At 42.2% G+C, this 18950-nt stretch overlaps 1 protein-coding gene across 1 annotated transcript; it reads right to left on the bottom strand.

Moving 5' to 3' along the window:
• Positions 1-5148: 5148 nt before the first annotated feature.
• Positions 5149-13040, bottom strand: CLN5 (CLN5 intracellular trafficking protein). The gene is made up of 4 exons (XM_049778934.1): positions 12879-13040; positions 9216-9381; positions 8124-8349; positions 5149-5671 (listed from the first exon to the last, which is right to left on the bottom strand). The coding sequence occupies exons 1-4, from the start codon at positions 13019-13021 to the stop codon at positions 5160-5162; spliced, it is 1047 nt and encodes a 348-aa protein (XP_049634891.1). The 5' UTR covers positions 13022-13040; the 3' UTR covers positions 5149-5159.
• Between the last annotated feature and the right edge of the window lie 5910 nt (positions 13041-18950).

Raw genomic sequence — 18950 nt, 5'->3', positions numbered from 1 at the left:
TTAAAGGGCATTTAAATTTAAATGGTAAATATTTTCCTGGTCATTTTTGCATTTCTCATTTCTCAGCTTCTACTTTGAAAGCATATTCTTTTTTCTTGAGGGGGCAGCTACACCTGGAGACGTTCAGAAATCGTTCCTAGCTTCGGGTACCATATGGGATGCTGGGGATCGAATCCAGGTCCGTCCTGGGTCAGTTACATGCAAGGCAATTGCCCTACTGCTGTGCTATCGCTCCGGCCCCTGAAAGCATATTCTTGGACTATCTCTACTCATTTTTTATTTTCAGTTGAAATTGTTGATAAACTCTTAAGGAATGCATGAATGCTCTATTTATCGTCATCACCTGAATCGGTTACTTTCCATTGAATTTATTCTTAGTAATAATGGAAAGCCTTGATTGATTTTAATGTAACTACTAGAACCTTGATTTAAAATTGAAGTATCTCGTACAGATTCCCTTATTTATTTTATAAGGCTTGTAACCAAATTCTGTGCATTACAGTCAGTACAAACTTAGCACACCTGACTTTTCCCCCTTGTTAACTTTTAACTTAGTTTAGTTTTTTTATTAAAGATTTATTTTTATTTTTGGGGCCGGGCGGTGGCGCTAAAGGTAAGGTGCCTGCCTTGCCTGCGCTAGCCTTGGACGGACCGCGGTTCGATCCCCCGGTGTCCCATATGGTCCCCCAAGCCAGGAGCAACTTCTGAGCACATAGCCAGGAGTAACCCCTGAGCGTTACCGGGTGTGGCCCAAAAACCAAAAACCAAAAAAAAAAAAGATTTATTTTTATTTTTAATTATGAGAACAATGATGCAAAGAAAAAGGACAAGGTAAAGTTACCGTGGAAGGACTGTCACCCATAAACAGAGTTCTCAGAAGAAATCCTGTTGCTGACACCTTAATTTTGAACTTACAGTCAAGGAACATTAAGAAGAAATAAAACAGAACCAATGTACAATTACTTTATTCCTCAAGTCTCCAGATGTACATCATAACATTTCTTAGTGGTACACAAAGCAATCTAAAGTCATGAAATTTGTGAACTCCTTAAATATTGAAGGCATTTTATAATTTACATTTCCATGCATATGTATATTAGTTTATGTTAACCTCAAAAGGTTAAGTAGGTTTGTTTTTTTTTAAGGTTTAGAGTCAAAGGAGCAAAGTAAAAACGGTGTTAGAGTGGCAATTATTGTTTGCATAGGCCCACCAAAATATGGGGACATGGAAAGGAAAAGCCTTGGCCTAAATACAAGGAGACCCTACCCCTGAAGTTTCCTGGCATAAGACCAACTCTAGGCTCCAGGCATAATAGTTTGTCTAATCCAAGTCATTGTAGTGCCAATACAGTTTTTATTTTTCAAACAGTCTCTGTTGTTGGCAAAAGATCCTGGAATCTGCATATCCTACATTGAAATCAGGCTGGTGTGGAGCTTCCTCTAGTTTCACCTCACAATTAAAGGGCAATGCAGAGAGCCCTGTCCAGTAAGCAGGACATTATTGTTGTTAAGTCTTCTCAGTGTTAAGGGAAGTCTCTTTTGAGTAGATTGATGTCAGAGCAGTGGTAGGGTCTTCCCTGGTAGAGGATTGCTTCCAGGTGATGTTACAGACAACATTGGATGTTTCGTAAGTGGCTTCCCTAGTTCAGGGGTGAATGAAGAATGCCCATTCTTTTGAGACCTGCGCCAGGTCATTATGTCAGTGTTTAGGGTGTAAGGTCCAATTGCACTACAAGTTTTGTGTGTTCCCATCTCTATTAGATAAGAACTTATTTGTATGTATAGAATTTTCCCCATTTTAATATGCTTATGCAAACAAGGAATAATGCCACGTGGCATTATTGGTACATATGACGGCTGCAAAAACAAATCCAACAATCCCCGTGACTTGGTTCAAACATAAGCAATAAACTGAGGGAATCTTTCACCAAATTCCTTATTGATCAGTTCATAAAGAGAAGAAAAGATAAAACGTGGAGGAAATTGTCACTGTATAAGAGAATATTTAGTAAGAGATATAGCTGTCAAAGAAAATAGACAAAATATTTAAAAGACATACATGTCCGTGTCCGTTTTATTCTTTTGAAATAGTTGGAAGGGTGTTAAATCTAGTACACCATATTGGTCTGTGATTTTGGATGGTGCAGTACTGAAGTTAAAAAGGGTAAATGTGGGATAATGATAGTTGGGGGTGAGAGAGTTAAAGAGTAAAAAATGAGTTTTGTAGGGGCGTGAGAAAGGGCAGAATACAAAATGAATATTCTGCATACATAAAAACATATCTTAAGGGATATTAACTAATATATATTGTGCGTGCGGGGCGGTTTGGAACATGTAGACTAGTATGAAATTAGCAGTGACTGCCTTAGTACAGCCGAGCAACTATCAGCCCCCCCACCCCCCCAGTTAGGTTCCTCCAAGGGTTAAAAAGGCTTTAGCACAACGGAGGTCTGCCGAACCCCATGCTAGCAGAGACTCCTGGCTCCCAGGAAGGAAAGAGATCCTTCAAGAGCCGGAAGGCCGGAAGTTCAAAGCCCATACCCTAAGCCTCCCTCTGGAGCCGGGTTGGGAGTGGGGAAAGCCTAGGGTAACCCTAGACAGACGCCTTACCGCTTGCCCACTGCTCTGGCCCCATCCTTGAGCCATATGTGCACAGTCATTGAGCTTAAGAAATAAAATTAATTTTTTTTCTTGTTTTTTGGGTCACACCCAGTAGCACTCAGGGGGCTACTCTTGGCTCTATGCTCAGAAATCGCCCCCGGCAGGCTCGGGGGACCATATGAGATACTGGGATTCGAAACACCGTCCTTCTGCATGCAAGGCAAACGCCTTGCTATCTCTCTGGCCTAAAAATTAATTATTAATGAAACACTTTAACCTGAATGAACAGGCTAAGTGGCTGGTGAAAGTTTTCCCTCTGCTTCTGAGATTTGTCTGCAAATGGCAAGGCTGCTCTCAGGCTGCTTCTGATCAAGGGCTGAGAGTTTTTTGTGTTTTGGCTTATTGTTGTTGTTTGTTTTGGGGCACACCCGGCAGTGTTCAGGAATGACTCCTACCTCCTCAAAAATTATTTCTGGCAGGCTTGGGGGCCATATGTGATGCCAGGGCTCAAATCCAGGTTGGTCACATTCAAGGCAAATGTCCAACCTGCTGTTCACTATCACACTAGCCCCAAGAGCTAAGTTTTTAAAAATTTATGTAATTGAATTTTGTTGTTTAAACCTGGCTGTTTTCAAGGCTTACTCCTACCTCTTCACTCAAGGATCACTCCTGGAGGGATTAGGGGACTATATAAGATTCAGTAGGTTGAACTAGGTTGGCCATATGTAAGGCAAGTGCTCTACCTGGAAAAATGTCATTACAGTCCCAAAGTTTTTTTAGAGTGTTGTAGTGCCCTGAAAGAGTTTAGCTAATAAAAATTGGACCATAGACACAAAATACAAGTACCATGTTTTATTAGATTCAACAGAAACAAAGATTTTTTTTATTAGATTCAATAGAAACCAAAACATTTTATTAGATTCAATAGAAACCAAATCTGTTGGAAAAGCCTGTTTTCCAACAGATTGCTTTAATTGTTTATAAATGATTATATTCAGCTCCTCACAGACCATAATATACGTTGTCGGTAATCAGTGACACAACACTGACTTCAAGTCTACACTTGAGCATCATGCTCAAAGCTGCTTGAGTTTATATCCCACGTAGTTAATGGAATCTGCTTCAAAATGTGGCTTCAGTCAGATAGCTGTGAAATGCTCATTTAATCTTCTTAAGCTCAAATCATTTTGATCAGGTAAATACTGTTTATGCTTTTTTATAAGATCTCAGTGATAATAACTAATCTGAGGCACTCGGATGTTAGTTGAAATTAAATGTAATTAATAATTTACATATTAAGCAGATTAGTTTCTAGGTCATCATCTTATTGATGGATGGTGTTCCCATGAACAGAAGTGTGTTCAGTAGTTCATCAAACATGGGACCTTGAAATTGTGCTCAATGGCTCTCCTGGAGTTACAGCTACTGGGAATCCCTTGACAAAACCTCTCTGGGAAGTAAAACCTCTTCCGCTGAGTTAGCAGCTTACTGGGCAGAGGGAGAATGAGTAGCAGTGAGGGAATGAGTGCAGACTCAAACTCACCAGCAATCAGATACTCCCATGCCTCAGAATTTGAAACAATGCAAAACATAATTATGCTGGTAGCTCAAAATTTAGGTGCTAATTAGAGGAAAGCTGGTGTGTAAACTACATTAGGCAAGATCAAGGATGACAATTGGTGCTTTGTTTCAATGCTATAGATACCATTTATTGTAATTCAGTATATCCAAACATGGCTTGGAGCATTTAGTTCTGATAGATGAATCATTTAAAAAAAAAAAAAGAAGAAACTAAGGCTCAAATGAAAAGTTGTATAAATCACAAAATGCCAGTGATTAGTTACTTCCAAAATGATCTGCCAGAACTTTTAACACTTAATTTAGCACATCTGGAAACACAGATATTCCATTATTTTCTTTTTTATTAGAACTACTTTGTTATTTAAGGTTAAGTGAAGAAATTAAAATCAAAGTCCTCGATATGGTTTCCAAAATTTAGAAAGTTGTAAGGTCTTAACTACCAAAGAATACTTTAAAATTTTTTACTAGCCAAAAATTTATCATCATGAATATCAGTGCTTATTGTTGAAATCTTAGCATACCACTGTACCAATAATTTTAGAATACTAGGTCCAAATATCCAGTATGCCTGATATGAATAATAATTATACAAGGAGGGGCCCAGAGATTTCTTTCACTCAGGGTAAAGTAATTTTACTTTTTTTTTTTTTGGTATTTGTTTTTGGGTCACACCTGGCAGCGCTCAGGGGTTACTCCTGGCTCTATGCTCAGAAATCGCCCCTGGCAGGCACAGGGGACCATATGGGATGGCGGGATTTGAACCACCGTCCTTTTGCATGAAAGGCAAATGCCTTACCTCCATGCTATCTCTCCGGCCCCACTTCTTTCCAATAAAGGAGATCTGAGCTACATGATGATTGTGTGATGTCCATGTTACTTCTTGTCGCAAAGAAGACATAGGACCTTCACATATGTAAAGCTATTCCCTGGAAAAAAACAAAATGCTAGTAGTTGAAGAAAAACATAGAATCAAAGTTTTATAGTCTGGAGAGTGTTGTGTTTCTACTAGGTAAAGGGATTTCTTCATATGTTATTTTGATAAAAGGGAATTTCATAGGTAGAAACCAATATTCAAAATTATAAAACAAATAGAACTGTCTGTGTACAATCACTTCATCAAAAATTTTCAGAAAATCGAGCAGAAATTCTTTAGTTGATGAATGTGGTTTAAAGGGGTAATAAAATTTTTTTATGGCTGAAGCAAGAGTTTTGTTTCCTGTTGGTCCAAAAACAGATGTTTCGTTTCCCAAGTAAATAGGTTCTCCACTGTAAAGAAATATTCTTGTATAATTGGTTTCTATCTTCTTGAACTGTGCTCCAAGTTCAGCCAATTTATAATAAGTCCTTAATACAAACTTAGAACAGTCGTAGGATTCAAACCACGTCTCAGCCTCTTTTCCTGGGCTGGATTGTACCGTCCACGTCTCATAATAAATCCCAGTTTCATTGTCCCATTTCACCCATTTTGCCATTTGGTTAAACATGTTACCTATTAAAACAAACAAAAACATCACCTATGTAACACCAAATATCTTAACCTTATTAAAAACCTCATGAATAACATAAACAGTTTTTGAATTTACAGACCTGCATCTTAGTAGAGAATTCAAGTTTAGGTCATTTTTAATTCATTTTTCAAAGACAAAGATTTTAAAAATTGTAGATGATAGATAAAGCCACATATAGAGAAGTTGTATGTATTAATTACATAATCGTCACAGTCAATGATTTTCAACCTTGTTTTATATCTGGGGGATGGAAATCACAGAATTGGAAATCACAGAGTGAAGTTAGTCAAAAGTGAAGTTCCATATTTGCATTATTCCTTTTACTTTACCCCACTCAAGAAACCTCAAAAGAGAAAAACAAGGAGAAAGATGCAGAAGAGGAAGAAGTGAAAGGGTAAACAGTGTAAGAACTGAATGTCAAACTGCAGAGCCACAAAGCACAGCTGACTGCATGGCAGTGTGCAGTTGTACAGCTGGCCATAGGGCTGTGTGAGGAAGAACCCTGTCATTTCCACCTGGGATATTTGGCATTTCCCTTTCTTCATTTGAAGCTGTTGTGATACTTACACTTACAACTTTCCTTGTTCATCACTCACATCCTTCCAGTGCATCAACTAAACTTCTGACCAGGTTCATGAAGTTAGAGTCCACGAAGCAAAGCTCTCTCCTACCACCATGCACTATTCTGGAGACATTTCCAAATGGTACTGAAATGTGTACTCTTGGATGCTTAGAACCTCACCTGGGTACTCACTGCCTACTAGAGCTTGGTCCTACCAAGTCAGTTTGCATCACCCTTTAAAGCCTTTCTTAGGTAATATGGCCTTGAATCCATCAAATCAAACCTTTATGTCCTCTAAAATGAAAAAAGTGGCTGCCTTGATCATCTTTATAGGAGTAAGTTGTGTTGTGCAAAAGCTCTTTTCTTAAAACTGGAAATAATGTTCTTAAAATTTTAAATAACCACATTTTTTATTCCTCTTTTTTTTTGGGGGGGTGGGGCCACACTGGGTGGTGCTTAGGGCTTACTCCTAGCTCTATACTCAGGGATCATTCCTGGTGGGCTTGGGAGACCACATGGGGTGCTGAATTTTAAAGCCAGTTCAACCACATTCAAGGCAAGCCCCTTACCCGCTATACTATCTCTCTGGCACCACAGAAAGCCATCACCTTTAAGCCATTAAGATTGCTTCAGAGGGGCTAGAGAGGTAGCATGGAGGTAGGGCATTTGCCTTGCATGCAAAAGGACGGTGGTTCGAATTCCGGCATCCCGTATGGTCCCCCGAGCCTGCCAGGAGCGATTTCTGAGCATAGAGCCAGGAGTAACCCCTGAGCACTTCTGGGTGTGACCCAAAAACAAACAAACAAATAAAAATACAATGCTTGAGAACACCTATTTTGTAACATGAGAAAAGCCAACAAACAACAGTCACAGGACTGTTGATAGTAAAGATTTGAGTTCTGGAAAATTACAATGGCAAATATAATATGTTCACATGTTTATATTTTCATAGCAGGAGGAGATTTCAGATAATGAGGTAGGTTCAAATAAAGGAGAAATATGAAATGGCCTATAGTGGAAGAGGAGCTATTTATTATACTGAACATCATTAAAAGAGAAATGGCTTTTTATATTACTGGACTAGTTTGGGACAGACACATCAGTTAGAAAGCAGAAAGGAGATTAAGAAATGACATGGTGAGTAGTTTAAAATGCCCAGATTCTATTCTTGGTTTTATCTACAGCTCTGTGACTGAAGAGGTAATTCACATAACCTATTGAACCTTAATTTGGGGGTGGATGGGTGGGTGGATGGGAGATGAAGCTGCGTCAAGTATCACCTCCAGAATGTCACATTTGCAAAGCAAATGTTTTAATCCTGAGCTAAGTCCCCAGCCCAGAATCTCAATTTATTTATAAAGGGAAAGAGGATCTTTTTCACTGAGCTGTGCAGTAATATATTTGAAAATGCTTTGTGAATATAAAGGTCAAAAGCATTATGATTACCCGAAGACCCACACTTCAATTAATAATTTTTATCTTTTTTTATTTTGGACTTTGGAGAGGAAAGACAACTTAAGAGACAACTCCCTGCCTCTCAAATACAGGAGTCTTGTCACCATTCTAACACTGGACAGTTAGTTCATCTCTAGGAGAAAATGTAAACTAGAGCCATCCACCTGGTTCCTGATCAAAGTTTTGCCGAGCTCTTCCTTCACTTACCATCAACACACACGTGCAGAGAAATCCTACTATTTTTTAGGGACACTCTAACATATCCAGAGAACAACATCTACTAGAGAAGATGTTTAAATTGTTTAAGGAATCTCAAATGTGTAATACTAAAATGCTTCTAAGAAGGATCATCTTTCATTTTCATTGATCATATACTGCCTTTTATTTTATTTTATTTTATTTTCTTTGAAACTTACCTGATATAGTTGCTACTTGCACTAACGTTCCATTTTCCTTCCAGTGCATATCATCAATTCCTTCAAAAAAGCAGGCAGCTCCTTGGTTACACCAGAAAGGGGCACTCATTTCTGGTCGGAGATGGGGAAAGGTGCAGTTTCCAAGTTGGAAAAGTTCATACCATTCCATTGTATAGTTTTTGCCAGTTGATGTACTCCTAAATCCAATGGCATCGTGCATGATTTTCTGTGTAAAGACAATACATGTTACAAACATATTTGTGAGCTCACTGTTGGTGCAGGAGCCAAAGAAGAAAAAATAACCGCAGCTTCATAACTGATAGAACAGGTACTTAATTGATTCTCTTTTATATTCCTGTTCTCATGACCCTCTATGGCTCTGAACTCCAGCCCCTCCTCTGCTTGGCATTACTGCAACTCAGCTCTAACACAAGGACTGTGTGTTCTATGTGGACAGATTCCCGCTTTAAGACTTAAAATGAGTTTCAAACGTCTCTGTGCCAGAGGCTCAGGAAGGACATCTAGATGACTTATAGGGTAAAAGGATGCTCAAATGGCAAAGTAAGCTGAGTACTAGAGGAAGCAACTGCTTCTTCCCCACGTAGCCCCTTTCTCTAGGTTTCCTTTTCTCCCTTTCCTGGATCTGGGTTTGGATTCAGGATATTAAAAGTGATTAAGGTGAGTACAACTGTTATCTACTGAGGCCAAGCGATGGCATCGCAGTAGGTATGGCATTTGCCTTGCATGTGACAGATCCGGGACAGACCCAGGTTCGATTCCCAGCATCCCACATGGTCCCCCGAGCCTGCCAGGAGGAATTTCTGAACACGGGGCCAGGAGTAACCCTGGAGCAGTGCCGGGTGTGGCCCCCAAACCGAAATAAATGTCTAAAAAAAAAAGGTGAGTGCAACTTATCTACTGTGTTACAAAAGCTTTTTTTTTTTTTTTTACTACACATTTAACATAAATTCTAAAATAGTAAGATCTAAACATGATTTCAAATCACCCATGTGAAGAACGGCTGTTTCTTCAAATTCACTACATAAATCATTTACATCATCAAAAGCTTCTAAGACCTAGAAGCAGCCTTACCAAGTGTCCTAAGAGGCCTCCATATTTAAATTCCCACACAGGGGCCTGCAACCGAAAGACCTCGATGACATCATTCTCCTTCATAACAGGGATAGTAGAGCCAGTTGGACAGAAGGTGTATTTAGCTTGACAATAAGGATCTGCTTCTGGCCGGAAGGAAAAGCGTCTAGAAGAAACCAACAACATAGGTTCTAACAGGACTCTAGTTTTCTTTGCCCATTTATAATGTCCACTTCCTTATCACTAACATGTTCAGAGAAAACACACAAAGATTAGCCCTCATGATATACATAGACATTTGATGAGTTAGCCCATAAAATAACCCTCAATGATGTTCTAAGAGCAAATGACATTCTAAAACACTTCTTTAGTTTTAAATTATCAATAAAGATGAAATTATTAAAAATGTTTAAACTGAGATTCTGTGATTTACAATGCTACTAATAATGGTTGTTCATGCATAGAATTCTAACAACCACTTCCATCACCTGTGTCTCCAGTTTCTCCCAAGGACCCCAATACCCCTCCTCCCAAGCCCCCAGCCCCCCATTCAATGGTGTAGATCAGTTTTCCCATTATGTTGGCTTAGCATCTTGATTATTACCTTGCTATGTAAGTCTCACTCACACACTTTAATAATAAATGCACCCTTCCCTTTTTCTCATCGTTCACTGAAATTTTTGAAGGTAGAAACCACCTTGAAATGTTTACTAGTTCAGATTTTAGCAAAGGAGACATATTACTGAGCAATTAATAGCTTTCATGTCATGTTTTGTTGGGTTACACATTTTTACCTAAAACGAAGTTTATCCCTAGTTTCATTGTATCTGTTTACAACTTGGTTTCACCCAAAACAAAGATTGTCTTATGTGTAAACCTGGCTAGACAGGCTCAATGGCTGCCCCACCTTAGAGTGGTCTCTATACTCAATAAAAATGGTAGTTCTGGCAGGCAGCAGGCTCCATACTAGATAGAAGACAGCCAAACTACAAGTGTTTCACCCTCAGCTTGGTTTGGATTAATTATTGTGTGACCCTGATTCAGACTTGTTCACCTAGGCTTGGATATACAGTGTGAGGGGTGATTTTACAATGTTTAATTCCCCAAACTGGGTATGAAGACATTTCAAATGTTATTAACTATTCTATTTTCTTAACAACTGACCAGTATCCTCTCAAACAATATTTATTTTCTAAGGAGCTCCCTTATGTAAGACACTACACTGCGAAGTAGGGATACTATTTGGGTGTCCCTAAAGCAGTTCTCAGGGATCTGGGACCCCTCCTAGTGATATCCACCCAACCTGGTTCCATGTTAGGGCCTGAGGATGTGGTGCTCAATGCCCTGCAGTGCCAGGGACAGCAGCATCACCTTGACAATAATGCTTGAGGGGCAGCATGGTACTTAGGGATGAAACATGAATTTGTTGGGCCTTGCATGGACCCCAATCTCCATGCTCCTGGTAAGTACATTTAAATGTTCCCTTCCACAAGGAACTTTTGGGGCTGGAAGAAGTTAAATAAGAAATGAAGCACAAGGTTGAAAGCCAAAGAAATACACGAAGCACCAAAGAAAACAACAGTGCTGTGTGAGTGGAAGTGACAAGAGCAGAGAACGGGGTTGAAGACCTGGCCTATATTTTTAAAATACTTTTTCAAGATATAGCACAGCAGGCAGGGCAATGCCCTTGCACGCAGCCGAGCAAATTCAATTCCTGGCACTTTATTGTGATCCTCCTGAGCCCACCAGGAGTGATTCTTGAGTGCAGAACCAGGATAAGCCCTGAACGGATAAGCCCTGAACACCGCCCAAACAAAAAGTAATAACAAGATTACTATAGAAGCTGGGGAAGCAAAGGAGAGAAAACATGATGTCCACAGCAGGACTAGTAGTACAGCACTTTAGACTCAAGAAAGTAATTAAGAAGGGAATTCCAGGTAGAAGCGGTAAGTGGACCCTGCATTGTAGGTTGGGGTGAGTGGCATTAAAGGAGTAGAGAGCTCCCCCTTATGCTATAAAACAAACCTTGTTATGAATTAGAAGAGGCTGAGGAGAGAGACCATAAATTAAGGCAGAGAATGAAATGAGTCGCTGTAGAAACGCAACAAAAGACAGCAATAGGGCCGGAGAGATAGCATGGAGGTAAGGCGTTTGCCTTGCATGCAGAAGGATGGTAGTTTGAATACAGGCATCTCTCATATGGTCCCCGAGCCTGCCAGAAGCGATTTCTGAGTGTAGAGCCAGGAGCGCTGCCAGGTGTGACCCCCCCCCCCCAAAAAAAGAGACAGCAATAGGATTATCGCTGAATCAATCAAACTAAATGAGAGAAGCTGCTGAATTCACACTAATAGATACCTTCCTCATATTGGAACCAGGAGGTAAAGGGGAGGAAGAGAAAAATAGTTTTTTATTACTTATCCTATTTCCTTCCATATGTACTTCATTTGCCCACAGCATATGTTTTTCTTCAACGGTTAAAAGGAATAACCAGTAAGTGCAAAACCTTTAGAGAAAACACTGGCATACACTTTTCTATTTTTTTTATATTTTGCTTTGGGGCCCATACCCAACAACGCTCAGCTGAGGGTTACTACTGGCTCGGCATTCAGGAATCAATCCTGGCCCTGCTTGGGGTGTGCGGGACTGGGACTGAACCCAGGAGATCCTTGAGCACAGAGCGGGGAGTAAGTCCTGAGCAAATGTGCCAATTTGCAGAGGAACTTGTGATTAAATTCTGCCTCCTGACTCTGTGCACGTGGGGCACAGAGACGTTGAGCAACGACCCGGGATCTTTGGGCAGTAAACCCTCAGCACAATCTGAACCCTGAACTGGCTCCAGAATGCAGTCACCCCCCACCCCAGCCCAGCCTCTGGTCTCCAAAACGGGGAACCTGGACAGTTTTGCTTTGGCAAAAGTGCTTCACTATATACTCTTGTCTTAAGTGAAGCAAAAATTCTACATCTAGGAGGAACCTTGGAATCAACCTCAGAGGCAAGCCTGCACCCTCCCTCCTAGTTCTAGGCTGCCAACAGGGGACTAAGGGAGAAACTCGACACCCTCCAGCCTGGGAATGATGGATTAATTTCTGGGGGGCCAGGGGAACTTTCAGAGATGAAACCCCCAAAATCCCAGGGGTCGTTCCATCAGACTGTCGACTGCGCTAAGGGATGCCTTCATGCCAACGAATACCAGGACAAGCATCAAGTCATTTAGCACGATCTCATCAGTGTCCCCAAACTAACCGAGGAGCCCTAAACTTGTAACTAAAATGCACCCTTTTTGCAGCTGGAGCGATAGTAACAGAGACAGGGCACTTGTATGCCCACCCAAATTCAAACCTTAAAATCCCGGGACACCCATCTGGAGTGAACCCCGAACACAGAAGTGTCAGGTGTCACTCCTGATCTTCACCTGGGAGGTGTGGTTCCCCAAATTAAGACACCCCTATCAAGTTACGCCCAGGATCAGGGACTCCCCTGCTTCAAGGCGGGTTCGCCTCGTTAAAGAACTCCAGTATCCCGAACAGAAAGATCCCAGAGTGACTCCCGGACACTCAACCAGGTTCCCCAAGGCACTTCGGGGTGCCCCTTGGCCTCGAACCCGCTAACACTCTGGGCTGTCACTTGGGGCCCGGGCCGGGCCTCACTCAATCACTCACTCACTTGTAGGGCACCGGCCACCGGTGCAGAGAGGGATCACCCGCCGCCGCCGCCACCGTCGCCTCCAGCCCGATCAGCAAGAGCACCCAGCGCCCCCAGGGCCCCCACCCTCGGGCCCCGAGCCCGTCGTCCCCTGCCCGCGCCATGGGCGGCCACCGGGAGCCAAACAGGGAGCCGGGCGCGAGGGCGCATGCGCGGAAGAGGCCGAACTTTGACAGCTCCGCCCCAGCCAGCGCCCGCCGGCCTTTAGGGGAGGGACGCCCCAACTTTGCCAGTGGGGTGTGCACTCCAGTGTAGCTTCCGGAGAACTCCGAGCGCCCCCCCTCTTTCTTGAACCAGGTAATGCTGGTTTGTGCAAAACTTGGTGGACATTGCCAGCCCCCCAAATGATCCCACCAAACTCCCCCCTTTTTTTAGTTCAAGTACTGGACTCCCCGGTTACTTTGGGGAGACTGCTGAGATCACGGGCAATTATTTGTATCCCAGCTACCCAAAGCAGAGATCCTGGGCTATTCTTCATTTTCTAGCACTGAATTTTTTTTGGTGGGGGGCGGGGAGAGGTATAGGGGAATTGGGGTCACACCTGGAGGCGATCAGGGGGGTAACTCCCTGGAGCTCTGTACTCAGAAATCTGGCTGGCTTGGGGATCCTATTGGGATGGTGGGGATCAAACGTGGGTTGGGTTGGTCCCCGGTGAGCTGTGTGCGATGCAAACGCCCTATCACTGGGCTAGCGCTTCATCCCACCCCACCAGCACTGAATTCTTTTTTATTTATTTGTTTTTGATTTTCTTTGGGCCACACCTGGTAATACTCAGAGCTTACTCCTGGCTAAGTGCTCAGAAATCGTTCCTGGCTTGGGGGACCTTATGGGGAATCCAGAGCGCTCGTCTTGCAAAGTCGCGCAATGAATTGGAACCGCTGCACTTCCAGAGTTACCGCCAGGGGGTCGCTCCTGAGCCAGGTCGGATTGGTCCAGCCCTTTTTGGGAAACTTTCAAATATGGACTTCCCTCCAAAAAAGCTATTTCTAACTATCTGACAATGTTAATAAATGAGTGAGAGAAGTAGAATGTTGCACTGGTGAAGGGGGTGTGTGCTTTTTGTAACTGATGCTCAATTTTAGTCATGTTTGTAATCACGTTGTTTAAATAAAGATACAAAAAATAAAAAAAGAGGAAAGAAAAAAGAAAGGAAGAAGGAAGGATGGAAGGAAGGAAGGAAGGAAGGAAGGAAGGAAGGAAGGAAGGAAGGAAGGAAGGAAGGAAGGAAGGAAGAAGGGAGGGAGGGAGGGAGGGAGGGAGGGAGGGGAGGGAGGAGAAAGGAAAAAGGAAGGAAAGAAGGAAGGAAGGAAGGAAGAAGAAAGAAAGAAAGAAAGAAAGAAAGAAAGAAAGAAAGAAAGAAAGAAAGGAAGGAAGGAAGGAAGGGAAGGAAGGAAGGAAGGAAGGAAGGAGGAAGGAAGGAAGGAAGGAAGAAAGAAAGAAAGAGAAAGAAAGAAAGAAAGAAAGAAAGAAAGAAAGAAAGAAAGAAAGAAAGAAGACAAAAAGAAAGAAAAAATGAGGCTGATAATAAGAGAAGTAATTGGGGGGCCCGGAGAGATAGCACAGAAAGAAAGAAAGAAAGAAAGAAAGAAAGAAAGAAAGGAAAGAAAGAAAGAAAGAAAGAAAGAAAGAAGGAAGGAGGAAGGAAAGGAAGGCAGGAAGAAGGAAGGAAGGAAGAAGGAAGGAAGGAAGCAAGCAAGCAAGCAAGCAAGCAAGCAAGAAAGAAAGAAAGAAAGAAAGAAAGAAAGAAAGAAAGAAAGAAAGAAAGAAAGAAAGAAGACAAAAAGAAAGAAAAAATGAGGCTGATAATAAGAGAAGTAATTGGGGGCCCGGAGAGATAGCAACAGTGGCCTTTGCCTTGCAAGCAGCTGATCCAGGACCAAAGGGTGGTTAGTTTTGAATCCAAGGTGTCCCATATGGTCCCCCTTGCCTGCCAGGAGCTATTTCTGAGCAGGACAGCCAGGAGTAACCCCTGAGCAACGCTAGGTGTGGCCCAAAAAAACAAAAATAAAAGAGAAGTAATTGATGGAGATTGCAGATATGATCCTTTGATAATAAACTAATCGGTTTCAACTAGCTGGTACCATCTGCTGTACAAAAGGGAATTCAGAAGAGCATCCTAGCTAAAGAGTGAAACTAACTACATTCTGTGTTTCTCTTGTCTGATCAGATGAAATTCAGATTAGAGTATTTTTTTCAATAATCCATTAACCATTCTGTTGTAACCAGTAGTATTAAATAAATTATTGTGTGGCCTACTAAGGGGACAGGCTCTGGGAAAGTGGTGACAATGGTAGGAGGAAAGTCACACTGGCGATGGGATTCCTGTTGGAGAATTGAATGTCAAAATCAACTATATTATAAACAACTTTGTAAACCATGGAGTCTAAAATAAATTTTTAAAAAATTAAATTACATTACACAGAAATTCAGATTAGATACAGAGACTTGGAACTCTTTCTTGTGTTCATGTTTTAAAGATTCACTCAACCTAAAAGCAGTAAGTGCAACAAAGAACATTTATTGTAACCAAGCCTACCTTGTTTAAGTGATTTGTTTACAGTGCATGCTGAGTCTGAAATTAAAAATCTCTGGTTTAGGGGCTGGAGAGATAGCACAGCAGGCAGGGCATTTGCCTTGCATGCAGCTGATTCAGGACAGACAGTGGTTCAAATCCCAGCACCCCATATGATACCCCCTGCCTGCCAGAGTGATTCTTGAGCTCAGAAGCCAGGAGCAACACCTGAGTGCTGCAGATTATGATCCAAAAAAAACAAAACAAACCCAAAAAAACAAGAACAAAACAAACAAACAAACAAAAAACCCTCTCTGTTTTAAGAGCCCCAAGGCTGGATAGAAGGTTCCAGAGACTGTAGCTTACAAGGCCCAGGTTCAATTACTGTTATCAGTTCTATGAGGCATAGCAAAGATGTGCTCCATCCATTTGCTTTGCAGGCAGACAACTTTTTTTTTTTCGGGCCACACCCATTTGATGCTCAGGGGTCACTCCTGGCTAAGTGCTCAGAAATTGCCCCGGGCTTGGGGGGGCATATGGGGACACCGGGGATCGAAACCGTGGTCCTTCCTTGGCTAGCACTTGTAAGGCAGACACCTTACCTCTAGCGCCACCTCGCGGGCCCCGACAACTCGGTTTTGATCCCCAGAATCCCATATGGTTCCCTGAGCCTGCCAGGAGTGATTTCTGAGCACAGAAATCAGGAAAAAACCTCTGAACATTGAGAATGTGGCCCCAAACCCAATACTAACTAACTAACTAACTAACTAACTAACTAACTAACTAACTAACTAAATAAATAAATAAAAGGAATGTGCCCACCTCAGAAAGCATCTCCTAAAAGTCATCTGCCCTTCAGTTCTGATACAGATGAAAGAGTAGGGTGGCATTCCCAATCTTCTCTATCAAAAATGCCACATTGGTACTGCAGCCAGGGCTGAAGAAATAGCACAGTGGGTAGAGTGTTTTCCTTGCACACTGTTGGCCCGGGTTTGATCCTCAGCATCTCTTATGGTCCCTGAGTCTGCCAGGAATGCTTTATGAGCATAGAGCCAGGAGTAATCCTAAATTACCACTGGGTGTTGCTCCCCAAACAAAAAAATAATTCTATTCACGGTTAAGATCAGAGGATGAGGGCGTCCATTTTAATCAACTAAAATTCAATTTCCAGCACTGCATATGGTTCCCCATATTTCACCAGGTATAAGCATTGAGTATAGCCAATGTGGACCAAAAACAAACTAAATAAAACAACAGGAAAATATTATGTAACCAGTATTTTTCTTTTATTTAAACATTGTAATCACAATATTGTTCATGAGTGAGGGGGGGGGTGTTTCAGGTCTTACAATGTATAACCACCCTTCTTCCCTGAACATTTCCTACCACCATGGTCCACAGTTTCTCCCCTCCCTCCTGGGAAGGCATTTAACCCATCTCTCTCTTTCTCCCCTTAATTTTCTATTTAAACCCTGTGATTTACACTATTATTAATAGAGGGGTTCCATGCATATCATTTTACCTCCATCTAACACTCAGTTATTGTCCAGAGTGATTCCTTCCAACTATCACTGTCATAGTGGTCTGTTTTGCTCTCTCCTTTTTCTCTCTCTCTTTAGACAATGTGGTTTGCAATATTGTTACTGAAGGGATATAATGCATTGTAGCAGTCAGCCCCTGAAGAGGTTGACTGATGGGTGGGATGGAGAATGAGGCCCTTTTTCTTCTCCAGCTAGCACGCGTCTGCTACCCCTGATCCTAGCCCACGGTTCTGAGGTGAAACGGCGGGTAAACAGCTCGCAGACAGGTCAGGCTCGTGGAAATATTTGCTTTATCGGAAGGACAAAACTGAAGTCCCAAAGACTCAGATTCAGTTCCAGCCAGCCAAAAGCTCCGGCCTTCCACAGACTCCTGTTTTTTATACTCCAGAATCAGGTCCCCACCCAATGGTGGGATCAGATACCAACCAATGGTGAAAGCAGAATCAGGTCCTACCCTAGGGTGGGGGCAGAATGCCAGGTCACACCCTAGGGTAGGGCACAATCACCTAATCAGTTTAGGGTGAGCAACATAGTAATCCCCCAAAATATTTACATACACAACAATGCATCTTGCTTTACCTTTTTTCAGCACCCAGTTTTGGTTCAGAGTGATCATTTCCAACTATCATTGTCAAAGTCTGTCCTAACTGCTCTCATTGCTTGTTTGTGGCAAGCCTCCTACCATGGACGGATCCTCCTGGCCCTCTTTTCTACTATCTCCGGATATTATCACCACACTATCTTTTATTTTTTATATCCCATTAATAAGTGAGATTATTTTATCTCTATTCCTCTTCCTCTGATTCATTTCACTCAGCATAATAACCTCCATCTCCATTCATGCAAAAGAAAATTTTGTTACTTCATTTTTCTATTAATGCTAATAGAATATTAACCAATATTAGAACCAATAGTAACCGATATTATAAATAATATAACCAACATTAATATTCACTTTTGAAACAAGTTGCATGGAAGTTACTTTTGTCCTGCCGAGGATAACATCCTTTACTTTTTTTTTTTTGGGCCACACCGGTAACGCTCAGGGGTTACCCCTGGCTATGTGCTCAGAAGTTGCTCCTGGCTTGGGGGACCATATGGGACACCGGGGGGATCGAACCGCGGTCCGTCCAAGGCTAGCGCAGGCAAGGCAGGCACCTTACCTTTAGCGCCACCGCCCGGCCCCGACATCCTTTACTTTTTTGCGTTGACTTTTTAAATATTTGTTCTAAACGTAATAAAAATTTTTCAAATATTGGTTACCGATTATTTAGGTCTGGTTTCAGGCTTCCTAGCATTCTTTCTCTTAAATCCCCAGCACACGGGAAGAATACGCCGCAGCCTTTTGCAATTCCCTGCCAAGGGCTGAATGGACCCTCCCCACCTCGGTCCGCCAGAGGCACTGAGCCCATATAGTCCGCTAGGGGGGCGCGCCAGTACCAGATCCCGCAGCCACGCTCTGGCCTCCACCTGGCAATTCTGGCTTCTCTCCCAGCCAACCTTAAAGCGCATGCATCTGCTGTGTCTCTCTGCCTGGGTCCCTGGGCAAGACGGGGAGGGGGCCTTGCTCCCCTTTGCAATCTGCAGAGGAGCTTCGGGAGACCTTTTCTTTTTCTGGAATTTCTTTCCTTAATTTTAAAAATTTGCTTTATTATTATTATTATTATTATTATTATTAGAATTACAAGTCTTTCAGAGTTATATTTAAGGTGCACAGTGACAGTGAAATAGGGCCATTCCCACCACCACCAGTGTTGACCTCCCTCCACCCCTGTTCCCAGGATGCATCCCATATCTCCACCCTTAGCCCCCTGGACTGCTGGTGTAAACAGGTCCCTTTTGTGTATAGCTTGTTGTAGTTTGGGTCGCTTGTTTCTATTGTAATTGACTTTGGGTTGGGCATTTAGGGTTGATCATCTTTCATTGTCACTCAATGCTCATGAGACTGCTTTGTCTGGAATTTATTTCTTTGTAATCTTT

This window comes from Suncus etruscus, chromosome 8 (assembly GCF_024139225.1).
Source record: "Suncus etruscus isolate mSunEtr1 chromosome 8, mSunEtr1.pri.cur, whole genome shotgun sequence".
Classification (NCBI taxonomy): Eukaryota; Metazoa; Chordata; class Mammalia; order Eulipotyphla; family Soricidae; genus Suncus; species Suncus etruscus.
This window is presented reverse-complemented; position numbering and strand designations above follow the sequence as displayed.

Bases quoted from the DNA above. Each gene is read 5' to 3' on its own strand.
- CLN5 (XM_049778934.1), bottom strand. From the start codon at position 13,021: ATGGCGCGGGCAGGGGACGACGGGCTCGGGGCCCGAGGGTGGGGGCCC. The intron at 9,382-12,878 runs GTGAGTGAGTGA...GGTTTCTTCTAG, and splicing joins CGGTGGCCGGTGCCCTACAA to ACGCTTTTCCTTCCGGCCAG. The intron at 5,672-8,123 runs GTAAGTTTCAAA...TTGTTTTAATAG, and splicing joins GCAAGTAGCAACTATATCAG to GTAACATGTTTAACCAAATG.